At 43.8% G+C, this 21,776-nt stretch overlaps 1 protein-coding gene across 1 annotated transcript; it reads left to right on the top strand.

The window, feature by feature from the left end:
- The first annotated feature begins 17,270 nt into the window (after positions 1-17,270).
- LOC108701274 lies at positions 17,271-21,641 on the top strand. Its single transcript, XM_018235677.2, has 2 exons — positions 17,271-18,612; positions 21,361-21,641. Exons 1-2 carry the CDS (start codon positions 17,605-17,607, stop codon positions 21,505-21,507), a joined length of 1,155 nt encoding a protein of 384 aa, XP_018091166.1. The 5' UTR covers positions 17,271-17,604; the 3' UTR covers positions 21,508-21,641.
- The last annotated feature ends 135 nt before the right edge of the window (positions 21,642-21,776 follow it).

Here is a 21,776-nt window from a genome sequence, read left to right as displayed (position 1 = left end):
TCTTTACTATCACTTAGTAATATAATTTTAGAAATATTACAAATGTATATTTATACAGACATATTATATACACTCAGTATAAAAATCCTAGTTAATAGTTAATAGATTTCTGAATGCTTGTAGGAAGACAAAAGAGAATAAATGTGGGTTATTTGGTTACTTCTGGGACATTTTGTGGAACACAGATCTTTACAGCGTTGCCTTATTAAGCCTTTCAAGGTCAGAGCCATGTGGTCCTGGGTTTGGTTCTGCTGTAGGAACTGTTTATCAGTCAAACTCCGGATCTACTAATGTAGAGGAGACTTCAACTGTAAGATGTGTAAATGTGTAAGAGAAGATCCCTCTGACCAGACAGCCCCTGGTACCATCTCATCCGTGGGGGTCTGAACTGTAAAAAAGTGCCCAACGGAACTCACAGCACAGTACAAGGGCAAATCAATCATATCAGTGGTTAAAAAGCCATGCAAAAGGAGCTCTGTAATTAATAGAAGGACAAAGTAGGGGTTAAATATAGGGTTCCTGTACAGCTGAGTGTATTGTGTTTTGAGCCTCAATTATTTAAGTTTACTTTATTTTGGCTTACAACAATGCAACCTGCACTAGAGCACTAATAATGCAGAAGCTCCAGTATAGGCAAAAGTGCTGATGTCCCTCTATAACAGTGATACCCAACTAGTGGCTCGTGAGCATGAACATGATGCTCACCAACCCCTTGGATATTACTCCCAGTGGCCTCAAAGCAGGTGCTTATTTTTTAAATTCCTGGCTTGGAGGCAAGTTTTGGTTGCATAAAAACTAGGTGACTGCCAAACAGAGCCTCCTGTAGGTTGCCAGTCCACATAGGGGCTACCAAATAGCCAATCACAGCCCTTATTCAGCACACCCAGGAAAGATTTTCATGCTTGCATTGCTCCCCAACTCTTTTTACATCTGAATGTTGCTAACAGGTGAAAAAGGTTGGGGCAGGGGGGGTAAGTTTCGCTGCATCACAAAACTTTCTATGCCTCCTTGGCCCTTCGTCCCACATCAATGTCTTGAACCCTGGTAAGAAATTCTAGGGGAGGCCAAGGTCCCCCTGGTTCCGACACCTATGCTATTTCATTCAAATCCCATGGGCAGGCTTGGATTTTAGGGGGGAGGCAGGCTGTCCAACCATGCCCACATTTGTTCAAAAACACTGGGGATGCGCTGGAGATACAATCATTTTTTAAGTTTCCCCCATGCTCCAGTGCAGATGATGAAAATTTACATGCATAAAGGGGAGGGGACAGGGGCGACAAACGGCAGTGGCCCTAGGGGTGCCCAATATGTAAATCTGGTCCTGCCCATGGGCCTATCATTTAGGTAAGTTACTTATATGTGATCCCATGTATTATTGCATTATGTTTTTATGTGAATAATACACAATCTGTATAGGAACTACAGACAAAATGCTACCTTTTAAGGTCTTGTTCTTGGAGATTCCTTCATAGATGATAAGGGAATTATTGCACTTTCCATTCTCTGCCGACATGCAGAGCTGCTTCAGGACTGATTTATGGTATTTTGGGGCAATTATTCTCCACTGGCAACTTAAAGACAATAAATATTTTGTTGTTTAATTGTGACCTATATGATCCCAGACTGAGGTTCACATCCCGGTCTCACACTGTAATATTCCAATAAGGACAGTTTCATGGTGCCCTTTGTTCTAGGATTCATTTTGAAAGCTGACAATGAATAACCCCCCACTGTTTTTAAGATAGATGCCAATAATCAGGGCCACCATCATGGGAGCACTGGGGGACAATCGTCCTGGGCCAGATGGCTTCTGTATGTTTAGGAGGGCAGTTATGCTGCATTTCCTGGATTATCCGGGCCCCGATGAGCTTCCAAAGTAGGGGCCAAGTTGCTCCAAAGTAGGGGCCGAGTTGAACCAAAGAAGGAACCGGGTTGTGCAGAAGTAGGAGCCGAGCCATGCAGAAGTAGGAGCCACTGTTGAAGTAGAATCCAAAGCCACAGAAAGGAGCTGAGGAAGAACAAAGTTAAATTCTTCTTTTTCTTTTATTAAACTGTTGGGCACTCTTTTTTTTTACTTGTGGGGGGAGGAGGGCCTAGCCACTGACGGTTTTTTTCAACTTAGGGGGGGTGGAAATCTGGCCACCAATGTTGTTTTTTTACTTGGGGGGACTGGCCACCAAGGTTTTATTTTACTTCTACGGGTCCATGGCCACAATTTTTTTTTAACTTGTAGGGGCGCCAGAAAATATTGTTGTCTAGGGCCCTGCAGATTCTGATGGCAGCCCTGCCTATAATATTATAATAATTGTTTCATAATCTGTTCCTGGAGAAGCTTGCAGGGGCAGAAGAGCAGAATTTTGGAAAAGTGTGACAGGGTCGGACTGACCTGATCCCCACCTTCCCTCCGCTGTCTCTCCCCCACTGCCCTCCCTCGATCCTGGCAAAACTAAGTATAAGGTATGTGGGGAGGGGCTGGCAGTGAGTGAGCAGGTAGGCAGCAGGGACACCAGATGCGTTGTGGGGCTCCTGCGGTAGCACACCCCAGTCCGACCCTGCATTCTGACTTTCTTACTGTGGTATAATTAGCCAGTTTCATGGAATAAGCATTGTCAGGGTTTATACTCCCATTAAATGCCTAGAGACCTGAGTAAATGTGATGGATGTGGCTGCTGGCTTCTACATTACAGTACATTATAACAGAGCAACACTTAACTTGGATGAGCTGGTGGATGAAAGCTTTGGATATAATTTACTGTATTGTATGGCAGAACTAGTCATTTTCTTTTTTTACATCTGGTATTTAAATAACCCCAAAAATAGATAATTGTACATATAATAATAATTATTCTCTGCTGGTATTGGTACTATGTCTCATCAAGTGTTTCTCTGATATCTGATTACTTGCTATGTTCCCTTAAATAGACGGTATGATGGTATAGCTTGTTGTATGCCCAGAACATTCCTTCTCTGTATATTTGTATTTATACATATGGGAAAGATGCTGCCATATTGTTTTCCTTAGACAGTACAATATGAGGGTATATAGCTTATTGTATGCCCAGAACATTCCTTCTCAGTTTATTTGTATATATACATACTGGTGAAAGCTAGGTCCATCTAGGTCCATCTGGCGGGGAAGATGCTGTTTCATTTAGTTTAGAATGTACAGTATGAAGGTATATCTTATTGAGAGCCCAGAACACTCCTCCTCTTCATATATCCCCCTTATTGAATCTCACTTCATCTGTCTTCAGTCGTCTCTGTCCGGCTGCTCCTTTCCCTGAGTCAGCCACATGCCTACTGCTCTTTCCTTCCTTCCCCAAACCTGTAACACGCACATTAAAACTGGGGCAGGCTTTGCAGCGTGTGCCCTTTTATGTCTTAGTTATTTTTAGGGAAACTAACCACATTGATGCGGGAAAGTCTTACAACAACACACATAAATGACCCCCTTGTGTCAACGCAGCCAGGAGGGCATGACATCACTTCCTGTGCCATTATGCAAATGTATTTACTCTCTCACCTTCCCTCTCTGCCTGGAACCACTAACACTTGGGTCTCAGTTCCCTTAACAGTAACCTTGAAAACAGGGCCGAATTTACATAACTGCCGTTTGTCGTCCCTGTCCCTCCCCTTTTATTCGTGCAAATTTTCATTATTGGGACTGGAGCAATGGGGATTGGCGCACAGGAAAAATAATAATTTATTGTATCTCCTGCGTATCCCCAGTGTTTTTAAATCAATGTGGGTGTGGTTGGGCAGCATGCCGCCCCCTAAAATCCTGCCGCCCTAAGCCCGGGCCTTGGTGGCCTTTCCACAAATCCGAGCCTGCTTGAAAAATTATGTTAGGGGGCTAAATAAATAAATGATGATGATGTTAGGGGGAGGGAGTTGTTTATTAAATCATGTACATTTTTGGGTATTATTTATTGAATATTTACTTATTTTGGGGTTTAGAAAGTAAACAGCTGTCTGTTGCTATGGTAATAAACCTTAACAACCACACAGTTGTCTTAATGTCAGAAAGATGTGTGAAGGGAGCAGCGCTGAGCAGCTTTTAGAATAAACGAGTATTTACATAGTCACCTTAAAAAAAACTACATATGCATAATAACTGAACAGACTCACAATCAGTCTGCTTTTAGCTGCCAGGGTCGCTGACCTTAACAAATAAACACACACACCAGGGGGCGCTATACAAAGTTCCCCCTTCATGTCCTTCAAGTTCCTACCAAGTCCTTAAACCTTCCCAGAATGCACTTGGGGCACTCATATAGGGAAGGGTTACATTTTTATATGCCCTTACTTATGCCCTTGTGAAAGGGTAGTGCTTTGGCATATGGTGTGACCTCATTATAACCCACAAAATAATGACACAAATGGATTTTCCCAAGGTCACTAAGCCCATATGGAAATGCATTATTGATATACTGAGTCACATCCTAAATTCCATTCCCCCACGTGGTTGTCGGCAGTTTGAGTCTTGCTGGCTGCTCTTCCAAATCACACGCAGCGACTCCTATTGTCTCTTCAGGGCTCCCATGGGTTAAAGTACAATATTCAGTAGCCAGCCGGAAGGAACTGTGGGCCGAGGACTTGCAAGAATGGACAGCATAATACTCTCAAATCTGTTCTGTGTTCCTTAAAGTAACACATATTATGGAAAAATCTAATGAGTTCCCTCTGTAATAAAAGCTTTAGGGCAGTGACCAGCAGGGAGATCTGCCCTTGATCATTTATGTACGACTATGGGTGACAAATGTCCCGAAAATGTTTCTCCATTGGAAATAACTGAAATTGTTGGCAGTAAAACCAACATATCGCGCAGTCATCATCAATGCATATGCCAAAGTCACCCGAAGTTGCCTCAGGAGGAAACTTCGGGTGACTTTGGCATATGCATTGATGATGAATTGGTTGTACCGCTGGCAATTTTAGTAATTTTAGTGGAGACGCATTTTCAGTAGAATTGTCACCTGCAGTCGTGCAATTTTAGCTTGGGCGGCAAATCTCCCCATTCGTCACAATCGGTCACAGGATGAGTGGATCAGTCAGCCCTTGATGTTCTTATTATGGCCTCAGGTGCAATTAGCAACCCTCCCCTGAATCATTTAAAACCAGCCAACAACCTTCATACTTTTTTTTATGGATTTGGCTGATGTTATCACAGTGGAGACCTCTCCTTCTAATAGATCTGCATGATACATTCTGCCCTGCCTCTTTAACAGAGCATTTTGTCACAAGTGGCACAGATCCTGTGTGATCCCCATTGTAAGCAGCAGTCCTGTCTTGCTTTATGGCTGAGATTCTAGCTATCTGTATAACACAGCATTCTGTCACAGTGACACATATCCTATTTGATACTGATTGTAAGCAGCATTGTGAAACATACTTTCACACAGAGTAAAACATTTCAGAGGTATTTCAAAACCTGGGTTTTTTGATGGGGAAGTAACATTGGAACAGATATTGTACATGACCCTGCGCATTTATAAAACTAAATCAAAATTGTTCATTTCCTGTACTTCACTGAAATCATATGAACCAACAGTAAGTTCTTGAAATGGGGAATTACGGTAGTTTATTTGCTAACAGGGGTTTGTTGATAACATAGCAATCAGATGCCTCTCCAGTGCCAGGCTGATGTTCCTGAGTGCTGACTTCAGTGAACCTTTGTTTATGCTCATGCATGCTCTCATCCTATCCACACTAGATTACTGTAACCTTCTACTAACTGGCCTCCATAACTCCCATCTCTCCCCTCTACAGTCTGTATTAAACACTGCTGCCAGAATTATCCTCCTCTCATCCAAAAGGGTACAGGCCCCTCTGCTGCTGAAGTCCTTATCATGGCTTCCGATAAAACAAAGAATAACTTATAAACTCCTCCTCATAACCTTCAAAGCCCTGCATTCCTCTGAACCTAACTACATCTCATCTCTTGTCTCTCTATCCTGCCGAAACTTCCGCTCCTCTCAGAGCAACCGCTTGGTTGTACCCCCCACTACTACTGCTGTTTCCCGTTTCAAACCCTTCTCTCTTGCGACTCCTTATATTTGGAATGCCATTCCTGAATCTCTCAGGAGAGAATCCTCCTTCAATGTTTTTAAAACAAAACTCAAAGACTACTCTGGGAGCACCTGGATAACACCTGAACTGGCACTTATATAACAGTGTAACAAACTGTAACCCACAGCACCTTAATACCCCTCTGAATTGTGTCTGTATGTTACCCTCCCATTTAGACTGTAAGCCCTAGGGGGTAGTTTCCTTTAGCCTTTTGTTTCCTTGACACTGAGCACTTAATCTGCATTGTAATTGTATTTTATATTTATGTGAATTGTATTCTAATAATGCACTTATTGTCACTTTTTATTCCAATGACCCCTTGTTTGTTACTACTAATTTATTGTTTTGCTGTACAGTGCTTTGCCCTCAAGGAGCGCTTTACAAATAAAAATATACATACATACATACATACCCAAGTAAGAGCAAGCACTTGCTGTACAGACTGAGCAAGAGATACAAGCAATTTGTCATTACTTTTTCAAAAAGTAGGAGTCAGCTTCATGCTTAGGGTTGCCATCTGGCTGGTATTTTACCGGCCTGGCTTGATGCCAATGTTAGTTATAGAGAAAAAACACAAAAATATAGGAAGGCCAGTATTTTTTTTTTTTTTCAGAAAAGGTGGCAACCCTATTCATGCTATAAAGTAATAAAACATGTAAAATACTGTCAAAGGTGGGTACTGAGAGCAGTTGTAATTGAAGGTTGCAGATTGCCCTAAATCATGGTGACCCATAATGCTCTCCCCAAGGGAGCCCCAATTATAAGCCAACTGGTTACTTGATAACAAATAGAAAGGGGGCACCAATGAAATAAACAATGATAGACACAGAGGTAGCAATACAGTGACATCTAGTGGTGAAAATTAAAATCATGCATTGTATTTATTTTGTGAACCAAGATTACTGCTGGCCACAAAAAGAAAATATCAGCAACATAATTCTTATCCCCAATAAAAGAAGTGTGTGAAAGTATTTTTCTGTTCACAAAAAGAATGTGGTCTGCGTAAAACTAATATTAAAAGAAAAATAATTAATTCTGTCAACAAAAAGTTTTTTGGAACTAACATACTTTTTGTGTTCACGGAATACTTTTATATAAACAACATGCTCATGAATTCTGATGTTCTTGATGGAACTGCTGTTGATTAAACCTGAGTGCCTATACATCTGCTCTCGGTTCTCCTGGACTTATCCTGCACTCCTGTCATTTTCTGCCATTCTCCTGTTTTTTTATAATCTCACATCTAATTCTGTTGTGCACCTGTGCAGTAAGCATTGTTTTACATGAAAAAAGGGCCAGTTTAAGGTGTGCGCAGAATAGCTCGTTCCACTGGTGCAATTATGGTTGACTGAAGAGGATTAGCGGCTGAAGAAAGCCATTGTTGGTCGTGGCAAGATGATGAGTCACTATTGGTGGAACTGTGGTTGATTGAAGAGCAATACATTTTATATTTTATCTTGAGCCACCATTGAGTGATGTTCTGTGTTTCACTGACAACAAATAATGGAAACTCAGCTTCAGTGCTGGGCGCCCTAGGCAACCTGGCTGGCCACCTCATCTACACCCCCTGCCAGTGCACTTGTTCTTTCATGGTGCACAGATGAACAAGAGCATGAACAAACAAGTGCATGAATCAGCACTATTGGTCACAAGGGCCCAGGCTAGAGTAAGCAATAAAAGAAGTACATGCATCGTGCACAGCCACTATTGCATTCTAGGCATGTGCCTCTCCTGCCTACCCCTAGTTCTGGCCCTTCTCAGCTCATTGTCTGATATAACCTACATGTGTAGTATGTGCGCCCTTGGTTTGTGTGTAAGTCCAGGTTGACGGGTGGCAGGTTTTTCACCTGATTTGGTAGTTTTGTATACAGTTGTTCAAACTACAATTTGGAAGGCGCACACCCTAAAGAGAATGCTGAGGTGCCAATTCAATAGGGGCTTCCCGATCAAAGCCTCCTATGTAAATGTATACAGTTTATATACAGTTGTTGACAGCTCAATATCCCAATGAGCTGGTTGGCAGATATGGGCTTATTTTGTACGCTATTACATGTTAGTACTTTAAAACAGCCTTATATATGCCCCCATTAGGATGGTGCAGCTCAAAGATAACATGGCACACTGTGACATAACAGGCATAGCTGTCCTGTGCCAGGACATCGGAGTTTCTGATTTAATAAGTACCAACAACAATTGATTTAAATGTGTTTTTTCATTTATTAAAGATGAATCAAACTGGTTAATGGCTAAAGCTCTGTGAACTGGCCCCCTCTCTGTCCTGAACCACTGAAACCATGCTCCCAAGGCCACACCCTGGCACTGATTACAGGAAAACTCCCGGTGGGCCCAGGTGTCAGTGGGCCCTCATGCTGCTAAACATTTAGCCTATTTCATGGCCATTCCCTATTTCTATGAGAACAAATAGGCCAAATAAATGGAATAATAGATTATAGTATTATAGTATGTAAAGAAAAGTGACTAGGAGAATAGAGGATGAGTGAGGAGAGGAAGAATAATAGTACTGAGAATGGGCCCCTGATCTAAGGTGTTTTGGTGGGCCTCTGGTGTCCCAGTCTGACACTGACTGACTGTCTAACAGGAGCATGCACACTATATTTCCACTGCACATGCTCCAGGTCAGTGATCAATAGTCAGGCTAAGTAACAATAAATCCATGTGAAGCAGCTCATAGTAGTTGGAGTCCTTCAAATATTCATTTATCTGGTGGATTGTGCACAGTAATTGCAAGTAACATAGTAAGTTTTGTTGAAAAAAATTTCAACCATTCAAGTCTATATATAACCTGCCTAGCTGCTAGTTGATCCAGAGGAAGGCAAAAGAAACATTTGAAGCCTCTCCGATTTGCCTCAGAAGGGAAAAAATTCCTTCCTGACTCCAAGATTGTAATCGGACCAGTCCCAGAATCAACTTGTACTATGAGTTATCTCCCATAACCCTGTTTTCCCTCACTTGCTAAAAAGCCATCCAACCCCTTCTTAAAGCTATCTAATGTATCAGCCTGTACAACTGATTCAGGGAGAGAATTCCACATCTTCACAGCTCTCACTGTAAAAAACCCCTTCTGGATATTAAAGTGGAACCTCCTTTCTTCTAATCAGAATGGACGACCTTGTGGAAATACCTAATGGTAAATAAAGCATTAGAGAGAGATTATTATATGATTCCCTTATATATTTATACATAGTTATCATAACACCCCTTAAGCGCTTCTTCTCCAACGTGAACAATAGAGATGGCGCGAACTGTTCGCCGGCGAACTTGTTCGCGCGAACATCGGGTGTTCGCGCTCGCCGGAAGTTCGCGAACGTCGCGCGACGTTCGCCATTTTGGGTTCGCCATTGTTGGCGCTTTTTTTTGCCCTCTCACCCCAGACCAGCAGGTACATGGCAGCCAATCAGGAAGCTCTCCCCTGGACCACTCCCCTTCCCTATAAAAACCGAAGCCCTGCAGCGTTTTTTCACTCTGCCTGTGTGTGCTGAAGAGATAGTGTAGGGAGAGAGCTGCTGCCTGTTAGTGATTTCAGGGACAGTTGAAAGTTTGCTGGCTAGTAATCGTTTTGATACTGCTCTGTTATTGGAGGGACAGAAGTCTGCAGGGGTTTGAGGGACATTTAAGCTTAGGTAGCTTTGCTGGCTAGTAATCTACCTACTACTGCAGTGCTCTGTATGTAGCTGCAGTGGGCAGCTGTCCTGCTTCTGATCTCATCTGCTGACTGCTGCAATAACAGTAGTCCTTGTAAGGACTGCTTTTATTTATTTTTTTGTTGTTTTACTACTACTACTACTACTACTATAAGAGCCCAGTGCTATTAGTCTAGCAGTGTTGGGGAGTGGGACTGGTGTGCTAATCTGCTGCTCCTAGTAGTTCAGCAGCACCAACTTTAATTTTTTTTTTAATATTCATTTTTTTTTATTTTACTTTTTTTTATTTTACTACCGCTGTAGTAGTGTATAAGTTGACCTTTTAGGCATTATTTGCCCTGTAGGCATTTTTTGCCCAGTGTGTTATTCAACCAACTGCCATCTAGCTGTGTGACCTTGTTCACATTCTGTCTAAATATCCATAATATTACCGTCTCCAGAAAAAACACCGGAGTGACTTTTTTCAAGCAGCCATAATATATTTTACGTAATCCGTATCCATCGCTGTAGTAGTGTATAAGTTGACCTTTTAGGCATTATTTGCCCTGTAGGCATTTTTTGCCCAGTGTGTTATTCAACCAACTGCCATCTAGCTGTGTGACCTTGTTCACATTCTGTCTAAATATCCATACTATTACCGTCTCCAGAAAAAACACCGGAGTGACTTTTTTCAAGCAGCCATAATATATTTTACGTAATCCGTATCCATCGCTGTAGTAGTGTATAAGTTGACCTTTTAGGCATTATTTGCCCTGTAGGCATTTTTTGCCCAGTGTGTTATTCAACCAACTGCCATCTAGCTGTGTGACCTTGTTCACATTCTGTCTAAATATCCATAATATTACCGTCTCCAGAAAAAACACCGGAGTGACTTTTTTCAAGCAGCCATAATATATTTTACGTAATCCGTATCCATCGCTGTAGTAGTGTATAAGTTGACCTTTTAGGCATTATTTGCCCTGTAGGCATTTTTTGCCCAGTGTGTTATTCAACCAACTGCCATCTAGCTGTGTGACCTTGTTCACATTCTGTCTAAATATCCATAATATTACCGTCTCCAGAAAAAACACCGGAGTGACTTTTTTCAAGCAGCCATAATATATTTTACGTAATCCGTATCCATCGCTGTAGTAGTGTATAAGTTGACCTTTTAGGCATTATTTGCCCTGTAGGCATTTTTTGCCCAGTGTGTTATTCAACCAACTGCCATCTAGCTGTGTGACCTTGTTCACATTCTGTCTAAATATCCATAATATTACCGTCTCCAGAAAAAACACCGGAGTGACTTTTTTCAAGCAGCCATAATAAATTTTACGAGATCCGTATCCACCGCTGTAGTAGTGTATACGTTGATCTTGTGGGCAGTATTTGCACAGTGTTTTCTTCAAACCGCCATCTAGCTGTGTGAGCTTGTTCACATTTTGTCTAAATATTGATAATATTATCGTCTCTAGAAAAACCACTTGAGTTACTTTTTTTCAAGCAGCATTCATATATTTTACGTAATCCGTATCCACCGCTGTAGTAGTGTATACGTTGATCTTGTAGGCATTATTTGCACACTGTTTTCTTCAAACTGCCATCTAGCTGTGTGTATTATCGTTTCCAGAAAAACCAACTGAGTTTTTGTTGTTGTTGTTTTTTTAAAAATAATGCCAGGCAAAGGCAGGCCGCCACGCAGAGGCCGTGCTAGGGGCCGTGCTGCTATGCAATCCTGTGGCCCTAGCAAATTGCCCAGTTTTAAAAAGCCAATGACCCTGAACTCCCAAAATGCTGAAGAGGTAGTTGACTGGCTTACACAGCACACCCCATCCTCTACCGTTTCTAACTTTACCACAACATCCTCCTCATCCTCCACTGCTATGGCCACCCCACGTAACACTTCCTCCACCACCGGTGCCCCTTCTTCACTGGAGTCAGAGGAGTTATTTTCCCATGAGTTTCTTGAACTGAGTAATGCGCAACCATTATTGCCAGAAGAAGATGAAGGAGATGAGGACGTTACACCAGATTTAATTCTGGCAGAGAACACGACAGAGATGGACATAATGAGTGATGAGGAGGAGGTCCCCGCTGCTGCTTCCTTCTGTGATGTGTCAGAAGAAATTGATGCATCTGAGGAGAATGATGATGAGGAGATTGATGTTTTGTGGGTGCCTAGTAGAAGAGAGCAAGAGGAGGGTAGTTCAGATGGAGAGACGGAGAGTCAGAGAGGCAGTAGGAGAATAAGACTTAGAAGAAGCAGGGAGGACAGCCCGCAGGGATCAGTAGGGCAACAACATGTATCGGCACCTGTGTTCAGCCGGCCAACGCACCCGCCATTGCCGCCAATGCCGCCAACTTCTACTGTTACCGCCAGATCGCACACTTCCAAAAAGTCAGCAGTGTGGGATTTTTTTAATGTGTGTGCCTCTGACAAAAGCATTGTAATTTGCAATGAGTGCAGTCAGAAACTGAGCCTTGGTAAGCCCAACAGCCACATAGGTACAACTTCTATGCGAAGGCACATGAGCGGCAAGCACAAAGCACTTTGGGAGCAACACCTCAAAGGCAACAGGCAAACTAAAATCCACACTCCTTCTGGTCCAGCATCTTACTGCTCTACCTCTGCTCTCCTTGACCCGTCTGAACCACCCTCCACTCCGCCTTCCACCTTGACCACCTGTTCCCATTCCCAGTCATCTGCCACCAGCCAAGTTTCTGTGAAGGCCATGTTTGAGCGTAAGAAGCCAATGTCTGACTGTCACCCCCTTGCCCGGCGTCTGACAGCTGGCTTGTCTGCACTCTTAGCCCGCCAGCTTTTACCATACCAGCTGGTGGACTCTGAGGCCTTCCGCAAATTTGTAGCAATTGGGACACCGCAGTGGAAGGTACCCAGCCGCAATTTTTTTTCTAAAAAGGGAATACCACACCTGTACCAACATGTGCAGAGCCAAGTTACCGCATCTCTGTCACTTAGTGTTGGGCCAAAGGTCCATATGACTACTGACGCATGGTCCTCCAAGCATGGTCAGGGCAGGTATGTCACCTACACTGCCCACTGGGTGAACTTGGTAATGGCTGGGAAGCAGGGAATGGGTAGCTCAACAACAACAGTGGAGTTGGTGTCACCGCCACGGATTGCACGCGGTTCTGCCACCACCTCTACTCCTCCATCGCTCTCTACCTCGTCTTCTTCCTCTTCTTCTTCTTACTCTGCTGCTGGGTCCTCCTTCTCCTCCTCCACACCTGTGCACCCCCAGCTCCCCCTAGGCTATTCGACGTGCCAGGTACGCCGTTGTCACGCTGTCTTGGGGATGACGTGCCTGGAAAGCAAAAACCATACCGGATCTGTACTCCTGTCATCTCTGCAGTCACAGGCCGATCGGTGGCTGACCCCACACCAACTGCAGATCGGAAAAGTGGTGTGTGACAATGGAAGCAATCTGTTGGCAGCGTTGAGACTGGGCAATTTAACACATGTGCCCTGCATGGCACATGTGTTAAATTTAATAGTCCAACGTTTTGTCTCCAAGTACCCAGGATTCCAGGACGTTCTCACCCAGTCCAGAAAGGTGTCGGCCCATTTCAGACGTTCCTACACAGCCATGGCACGCCTTGCTGACATTCAGCAGCGCTACAACATGCCAGTCAGGCGTTTGATTTCTGACAGCCAGACTCGCTGGAATTCAACGCTCCTTATGTTGGAACGTCTGCTGCAACAACAAAGGGCCGTCAACGAGTACCTTTTTGAACTGGGTGGTAGGACTGGATCTGCAGAGCTGGGGATTTTTTTCCCCCGTTACTGGGTGCTTATGCGCGATGCCTGCAGGCTCATGCGACCTTTTGAAGAGGTGACAAATATGGTCAGTCGCACCGAAGGCACCATCAGCGACCTAATACCCTTCGCTTTCTTCCTGGAGCGTGCCGTGCGACGAGTGACAGATGAGGCTGTAGACCAGCGTGACGAGGAGCTGGAAGCGCACGATTTCTGGTCGGAATCACCAGAACGAACCCAGGCACCTGCTGCAACGCAGGGAGAGGTGCCAGAAGTGGAGTCAGAGGAGGAAGGTGGCTTTGTGGAGGAGGAGGAGGAGGACCAACAGGAGCAGGCTTCCCAGGGGGCTAGTGGTGACCTTTTGGGGACCCCTGGTCTTGTACGTGGCTGGGGGGAGGAGACCGTGGATGATGCAGTCCTTGATAATGAGGAAGCGGAGATGGATAGCTCTGCATCCAACCTTGTGAGAATGGGGTCTTTCATGCTGTCATGCCTGTTGAAGGACCCCCGTATCAAGAGGCTTAAGGAGAAGGACCTGTACTGGGTCGCAACGCTACTAGACCCTCGGTACAAGCATAAAGTGTCAGAAATGTTACCAACATACCACAAGTCCGAAAAGATGCGGCATTTACAAACCAGCCTGCAAAACATGTTGTACAATGCTTTTAAGGGTGATGTCACTTCAGGAACTCATCAACATTCCAGGGGCAGAGGTGCCAGTAATCCTGCCACGAGCACACCTGCAAGGACAAAGCCCTTTGGCCAGTCTGTAACGTCAGACATGCAAATGTTTTTCTGTCCAAGGCAGCGCCACAACCCTTCTGGATCCACCCTCAAAGAACGCCTCGACCGGCAGGTAGCGGACTACCTGGCATTAACTGCAGATATCGACACTCTGAGGAGCGATGAACCCCTGGACTACTGGGTGCACAGGCTTGATCTGTGGCCAGAGCTGTCACAATTTGCCATGAACCTCTTGTCTTGCCCAGCCTCAAGTGTACTCTCAGAAAGGACCTTCAGTGCAGCAGGAGGGATTGTAACTGAGAAGAGAACTCGCCTAGGTCACAAAAGTGTCGATTACCTGACCTTTATTAAAATGAATGAGGGGTGGATCTCGGAGGGTTACTGCACGCCGGAAGACTTGTTCTGACTTCTATGCAGCTGTCCTTCTCTTCAAGCCTCATGACTCCACACACAGCTGTCCTTTAGCGTCCTCCTCCCTCCGCCACCGTTACAAACTAGGGTGCAAACCCTACTGGTTTAATTTTTTCTGGCCTCTGTGCTTCAGTGGCTGCAACCAAAAAAACTGGGCAAACAATGTCTACAAGGTCAACGTATGGCAAAAAATGACTATTTTCAGCATTTATATGGCATATTTTTTCTGGCAACTGTGCTTCAGTGGCTGCGTCCAAAAAAATGCATATTTTCTGCATTTATATGGCATAATTTTTCTGGCCTCTGTGCTTCAGTGGCTGCAACCAAAAAAATGCATATTTTCTGCATTTATATGGCATAATTTTTCTGGCCTCTGTGCTTCAGTGGCTGCAACCAAAAAAATGCATATTTTCAGCATTTATATGGCATAATTTTTCTGGCCTCTGTGCTTCAGTGGCTGCAACCAAAAAAATTTATATTTTCAGCATTTATATGGCATAATTTTTCTGGCCTCTGTGCTTCAGTGGCTGCAACCAAAAAAATTTATATTTTCAGCATTTATATGGCATAATTTTTCTGGCCTCTGTGCTTCAGTGGCTGCAACCAAAAAAATTTATATTTTCAGCATTTATATGGCATAATTTTTCTGGCAACTGTGCTTCAGTGGCTGCGACCAAAAAAATGCATATTTTCTGCATTTATATGGCATAATTTTTCTGGCCTCTGTGCTTCAGTGGCTGCAACCAAAAAAATTTATATTTTCAGCATTTATATGGCATAATTTTTCTGGCCTCTGTGCTTCAGTGGCTGCAACCAAAAAAATTTATATTTTCAGCATTTATATGGCATAATTTTTCTGGCAACTGTGCTTCAGTGGCTGCGACCAAAAAAATGACTATTTTCAGCATTTATATGGCATATTTTTTCTGGCCTCTGTGCTTCAGTGGCTGCAACCAAAAAAACTGGGCAAACAATGTCTACAAGGTCAACGTATGGCGAAAAATTACTATTTTCAGCATTTATATGGCATATTTTTTCTGGCAACTGTGCTTCAGTGGCTGCGACCAAAAAAACTGGGCAAACAATGCCTACAAGGTCAACGTATGGCAAAAAATGACTATTTTCAGCATTTATATGGCATATTTTTTCTGGCAACTGTGCTTCAGTGGCTGCAACCAAAAAAACTGGGCAAACAATGTCTACAAGGTCAACGTATGGCGAAAAATTACTATTTTCAGCATTTATATGGCATATTTTTTCTGGCAACTGTGCTTCAGTGGCTGCGTCCAAAAAAACTGGGCAAACAATGCCTACAAGGTCAACGTATGGCAGTTGTTTAAAGAGAACAGTAGATTACTAGCCAGCAAAGCTACCTAAGCTAAAATGTCCCTCAAATCCCTGCAGACTTCTGTCCCTCCAATACAGAGCAGTATCAAGCAGATTACTAGCCAGCAAACTTACTATCATCTGTCCCTGAAATCACTAACAGCTCTCCCCCTACACTATCTCTTCCAAGCACACACAGGCAGATTTTTCAGATACATTTTTGCCCTTGATCCCCCTCTGGTATGCCACTGTCCAGGTCGTTGCACCCTTTAAACAACTTTAAAATCATTTTTCTGGCCAGAAATGTCTTTTTTAGATGTTAAAGTTCGCCTTCCCATTGAAGTCTATGGGGTTCGCGAACCGTTCGCGAACCGCTCGCATTTTTGCGCAAGTTCGCGAATATGTTCGCGAACTTTTTTTCCGACGTTCGCTACATCCCTAGTGAACAACCCCAACTTCACAGTCTTTCCTCATAGCTAAAATTTTCCATACCTTTTACCAGCTTAGTTGCCCTTCCCTGGAGACCAAAACTGCACAGCATATTCTAGATGGGGCTTTACTAGCATTCTATATAGTGGAAAAATATCCCCTTCCTCTCCTGAATCTAGCCTCTTTTTATACAGCTCAAGACCTTGTTTGCCCTTGATGTTGCTGACTGTCATTGCTTGCTACAGCCAAGTTTAATATCTGCAAGGACTCCAAGGTCGTTTCCATTATGGATTTACCTAGTACAGTCCCATTAAGGGTATAAGTGGCTTGGATATTTTTACATCCCAGGCGCATGACTTTACATTTATCAACATTGAATCTCATTTGCCACTTAGCTGCCCAGATTGCCAGTGTGTCAAGATCCTGCAGCAAGGATGTATATGTGCAGTCTGTGTATTTCAAAGTAGGCTTCTCTGCGACACTTGCCAACTCCCCCTTGCCTTGGATGACATCACATCTGCTCTATGATGGCATAGCTTGCCAGGCAAGAATATTTTAGTGCTACAACCCTCCACCAAACAGTCTCCACTATCGAGTAATGGCATGGTATTACCAAAGGGTTGGTGGTCCCAAGATTAGTACCCTTGTGTTGGGTGACAAAACCGCTTGGCCCAACATTAAGCCTCACTATAGCCACCAAATACAAAATGAGAATTAAAGTGATACCTTTTACTGGAGAACTGAATTGATATTCACGTGCAAGCTCTTAATACTATTGTTCCATTACATGCCTGATAAAGGAATTTTAAAAATAAATGGTCCAGAGAGCTTGCAATCAGGGCAGCCAGTGCCAGACTGTAAGTTAGTGACGAAAATCAGATCTGAGGAAACAAGTTTGGGCTTGCTATAACCATGTGACAAGCAACAATTCCTGACCTGTATTGAGAGTAACCAGGTAAGCACAACAGACACACCTATCTACAGATACATTGTTAAAGTGGATGTTAAAGTGCAGGATCTGCATTAAAGAATGAGGAACACAGAGGATTGACCATGCCAATGTCAGAGATAAAAGTCAACCTGCATGGTGAGGGATAACCACTGGAAAGTATGGAATTATGCACAAGGAGAAGAACAAATGATACTGCAGAGTCAGGTATCTATTGCTAAGAGACTCAAGTGGGAGTGTTTGGGGCTGGGGGAAGAATGGAAAGGTTATATGCATCCCTACGGGAGGAGCTGAGGGCATTTGAGGAGCAGGTTCACAAATGTCGTGTAAACTTTGACCTGCAGACATTGCAAAGGGCCTTAACTCTGCTTTTGGAAAGCCATGGCACAGAACTAGACAGCTGGAAGCATGTGGAGGAGGTTGTGCAGGCTAATGCCCTCTCCGGGGAACAGTGGCAACAACTTTGGGGCTACCTGAAGTGGCTCCTGTCCTATGTGAACTATCTGAGGGCAATGAAGGATGCCTTTGATGATCATGTTGTATTCCCACTGTGTGATAATTTATATGTGAATGATGAGGGTGATAGTTCATCAGTCCCTGATCAAGAGGTTGCTATATCTCCAGCCAACATAACCACTACGGCCAGGCAGCTGTTTCACCACCGAAGGAGCTGGGCTCTTCTTCTGAATGCAGGAAGAACAGGGCAGGCCCAGCACATCCGTGGGGCATCTCATTCATCAATACTTCATCAAATCCCCAATATTTTTGAGGAGAGCCTAGTAACAGCCAACGTAGCACATCAATGGATCCTTCTCCATGAAGCTCAGGGTAAAACACCCCAGGCTTCCCAACGAGCCCGAAGGATATTCCAGACTGCAACAACCTTGAGGCAAGAACTGTGGGAAGCCTCTGATCCATCCCTCAAAGGGGATCCAGATGCAGAAAAACAAATGAAGGCCATGCGAGAACAAATGATGTTCCTGATGTGGCGATCAGGAAGAGCAGATACTTTGGAGTGCCAGGTAAAAGATGTAAGGCAGAAAGTACGGAACCTGAGGCAGGAAATTGATGAGGTCCAACAGTTAATGCGAAAGGAAGGACAAGGGACCAACGAGACTCAGACAAGTACCAGTCCAGAAAACCAGAGGAGGTTGGAGAAGCTAAACAGGCAGCTAAACCTTAAGCAGTTTCAACAGGGGATACTGAATTCTGATTGGCAGTTGGAGCTAGAGGTCCGCCCATGCCTCCTTCGGCAGATTGACACTGTAAGTTCCACAGTGATCCCAGCATTCCCCATCAACCAAATATATTCCCGTCTGATATCAGGGGAGAGGATTAAGACAGGAGCAGGCAGTGCAGGTGGGTGACAAAGGGGTCAATGCTTTATGGGGTAAAGAAAAACAGAATTACAATGGATATTGAAGAGGAGAAAGAACAGATCGAGGAAGGTGAGGGCACTGCAGCTGGGTGAGATATGGGGGAACGTTTATTTTTGTGAGCAGAAAGACATAGGGGCAAATTCACTAAAACACGAAGCAGCTAACGCTAGCGCAAATTTACCAGCGTGACGTCATTTCGTTACTTCGCCAATTTACTAACGGGTACTGGTGTAAATTTGCTAGAGAAGTGGACCTACTCTAGCGCTACTTCGCACCCTTACGCCAGGCGAAGTTGCGCTAGGGTGAAGGGACGTAACTACGCTAATTCACTTACTTGCGCATTTTACTGAATGTTACCTCTAGCGCCAGACTTGCCTTCACCACCTCAGACCAGGCGAAGTGCAATAGAGTAGGTAGGGCTTGCTTCAAAAAAAGTTGAAATTTTTTCTAAGTCACAAAAAAACGCTGGCATCTTTTACTTTTTTAAGGCTGATAGGCTGAAAAAGATCTCGCCTACATTTCCTAGCATACGGCACCTAAACTATACAGTGGGCACATGTATAGGGCAAAATAACAACTCTATTTTATTCTATGAAGCTTTCCCAGGCTTATGTAGTGTAATGTATTTGCTGCTACATATACATCCATTGTTCTTTAACTTGGTGCTGTATGCAAATTAGGCATCGCTAGCGTAACTTCGCTTTGCTTGACGAATTAATGCTAGTGCAACTTCGCTTCCTTTTGCCTCCTCGAGCGCAACTTCAGATTTTAGTGATTTAGAGGCGCCCTGGCGAAGTGCGGCAAAGCCAATGCTGGCGCAACTTCGGAGGTAAGTAAATTTGCCTCATAGAACAGTGAGAGGATAAAGGCAAGAGAAGGCAGTGCAATAAGCATCTTTCCAATTAACATTAATCACATATTTTCACTGGATTTGATGATATTCACGTTGACATGCCAAAATAATAAAGCATTATCTGTCTGGGCTTTACACTTCTCTGCACTGCTGGTTCTGACTACAGGTACTATTGAAACAATGTTGCAATATTTTGTAATTTGAAACCATGACTGTTTCTAATAATGCCTTGCACACTTTTGGGATTCTACTTCTTTAGAGCAATGACACACTGGAAGCATATCTTTTGATTGCAACCAGCGGGAAATGTCACAGGTAAAACACGTCAATTTCATAACAGAGTGAAAACAAGAATTTTTGCATGATTATGTAATTAAAGTATTTTACTCATGCTGATTCTCATTGGCTGCAGTGAAAAGCTCATTTGGGTGTTTTTCCCTCTGGAAGCCCCTGTAGCTTGTGGTTTATATTGTAAGCAGTGCAGGGCCACATTCAGATAGTCAGCTCAATCATTTTGTCTAGGTCAGTGCTGTCCAACTTCTGTGGTACCGAGGGCTGGAATTTTTCTGGCCTGCATGGTGGAGGGCCGATAATGGAAGCCTGTGTTGACCACTCCTTGTTTTTAAACCACACCCATGTTACTACAAGAACTTTTGAGATCATGTCCACATTAATGGTGGTAGCACACCAAAAAACCTAATGGTTGGTGCTCACTGCAGGGATATCACCCATCACTCAGATGTGTAATAAGTTTGCTAAGTCATATTAAGACATACCCTTAAATTGATATGCCTCATCCTCCCCTGTGGATAGCACAGCACCCCCTCCCCCTCAGCACATGATGGGGTCCCCTACCAGGGGGTATATTTATCAAAGCGTGAAGTTAGAGATTGCCACAGTCTGCTAGCGTGAAATACTGCCTCTCTCCATTCATCTCTATGGGATTTTTAAAGCTGAAAAACACACAGGGAGCATAGGGCAGGCAGAGTAAAATACTTTAATTACAGGCAGAGTATGACACACACATGGAGCATAGGGCAGGCAGAGTATGACACACACAGGGAGCATAGGGCAGGCAGAGTATGACACACACAGGGAGCTTAGGACAGGCAGAGTATGGCACACACAAGGAGCATATGGCTGGCAGATACAGCAGGAGACAGGAAAACCCATCAGGACTCCATATTGTGTTAAATACAGTGACGTAATGCTGGGCCCCCTCCAGCAGTTTGTATGAGGTGTGGACAATGTGGGCAGTTTCAGTCTGGGTCTCAGATATGAACAGTATAGGGATTTAGGACTGTGAACAATATAGGTGTTACAGATGTGAACAATGCAGGATTTTACTGTGTGAATTTGAGGCGTAAGCAATGCAGGGGTCAGTTAATCCCAGTACTGACACCATTTAAAGCTTACACAAAGTAAGCAGGGACAGCAGGCAGACTTTCATGTGGGGGTCACCAGTTGGACAGCACTGGTCTAGGTGATATCTGCATGTTACATGGCTGATTTGTATTCAGCACAAATGCATGCTGGAGAGCAGACAGCACTGGTTTCTATACAACTATATGCAAGGGGAGAGGTTGCAAACATAGCAACCCTATGCTCTAGGATGGCCTATAAACTGTACGACACATTTATGTTTCAGGAGCCCAGCAAGATCCCATACACAATAGGCTTGAGAGCAGCTGCTTTTGGTACAGGATAATTAAATACATACTGTGGATTCAAGAATGTGCTCCCACAGCAGTAAAATCCCTTGTATTCTGTCTAATTTGTAGGTGCAGGAGCGCAGCTCTGAGTTGGAATCAAGGCTCAGTTCCAGCAAAGAATCTTTGGATGAGTCCCTTGGAACTTCTGTTGGGGCCCTTAGTGATTCCGAATGGGAAAACAACTCTGTCTTCTCCCACAGCCTCAGCACTCACTGATTTCCCCCCTAGGTGTTGTGCATGCCCATTCATAGCAGTAAATAAGCCACCTTCTCAGGTAAATAAACCTCAATGGACTGGTACAAGTCATAGTGTGTATATATACAGTAATAAAGTATAATCAAATCATACAATGGTATCCTTTCCCTTTAAAAGCAACTTTGCAGTTGGCTTATGAGTGTGTAAATAATGTTATTAGTATCCAGAGCAACTCAGATGCCGTCACTAACAACATCCCTGGCACTGGCAGGTGAATTCATTGTGCTTTT

This window comes from Xenopus laevis, chromosome 9_10L (assembly GCF_017654675.1).
Source record: "Xenopus laevis strain J_2021 chromosome 9_10L, Xenopus_laevis_v10.1, whole genome shotgun sequence".
NCBI classification, from domain to species: Eukaryota; Metazoa; Chordata; class Amphibia; order Anura; family Pipidae; genus Xenopus; species Xenopus laevis.
The sequence above is the reverse complement of the archived record's forward strand: the minus strand, read 5'-3'. Positions and strand labels throughout refer to the sequence as shown.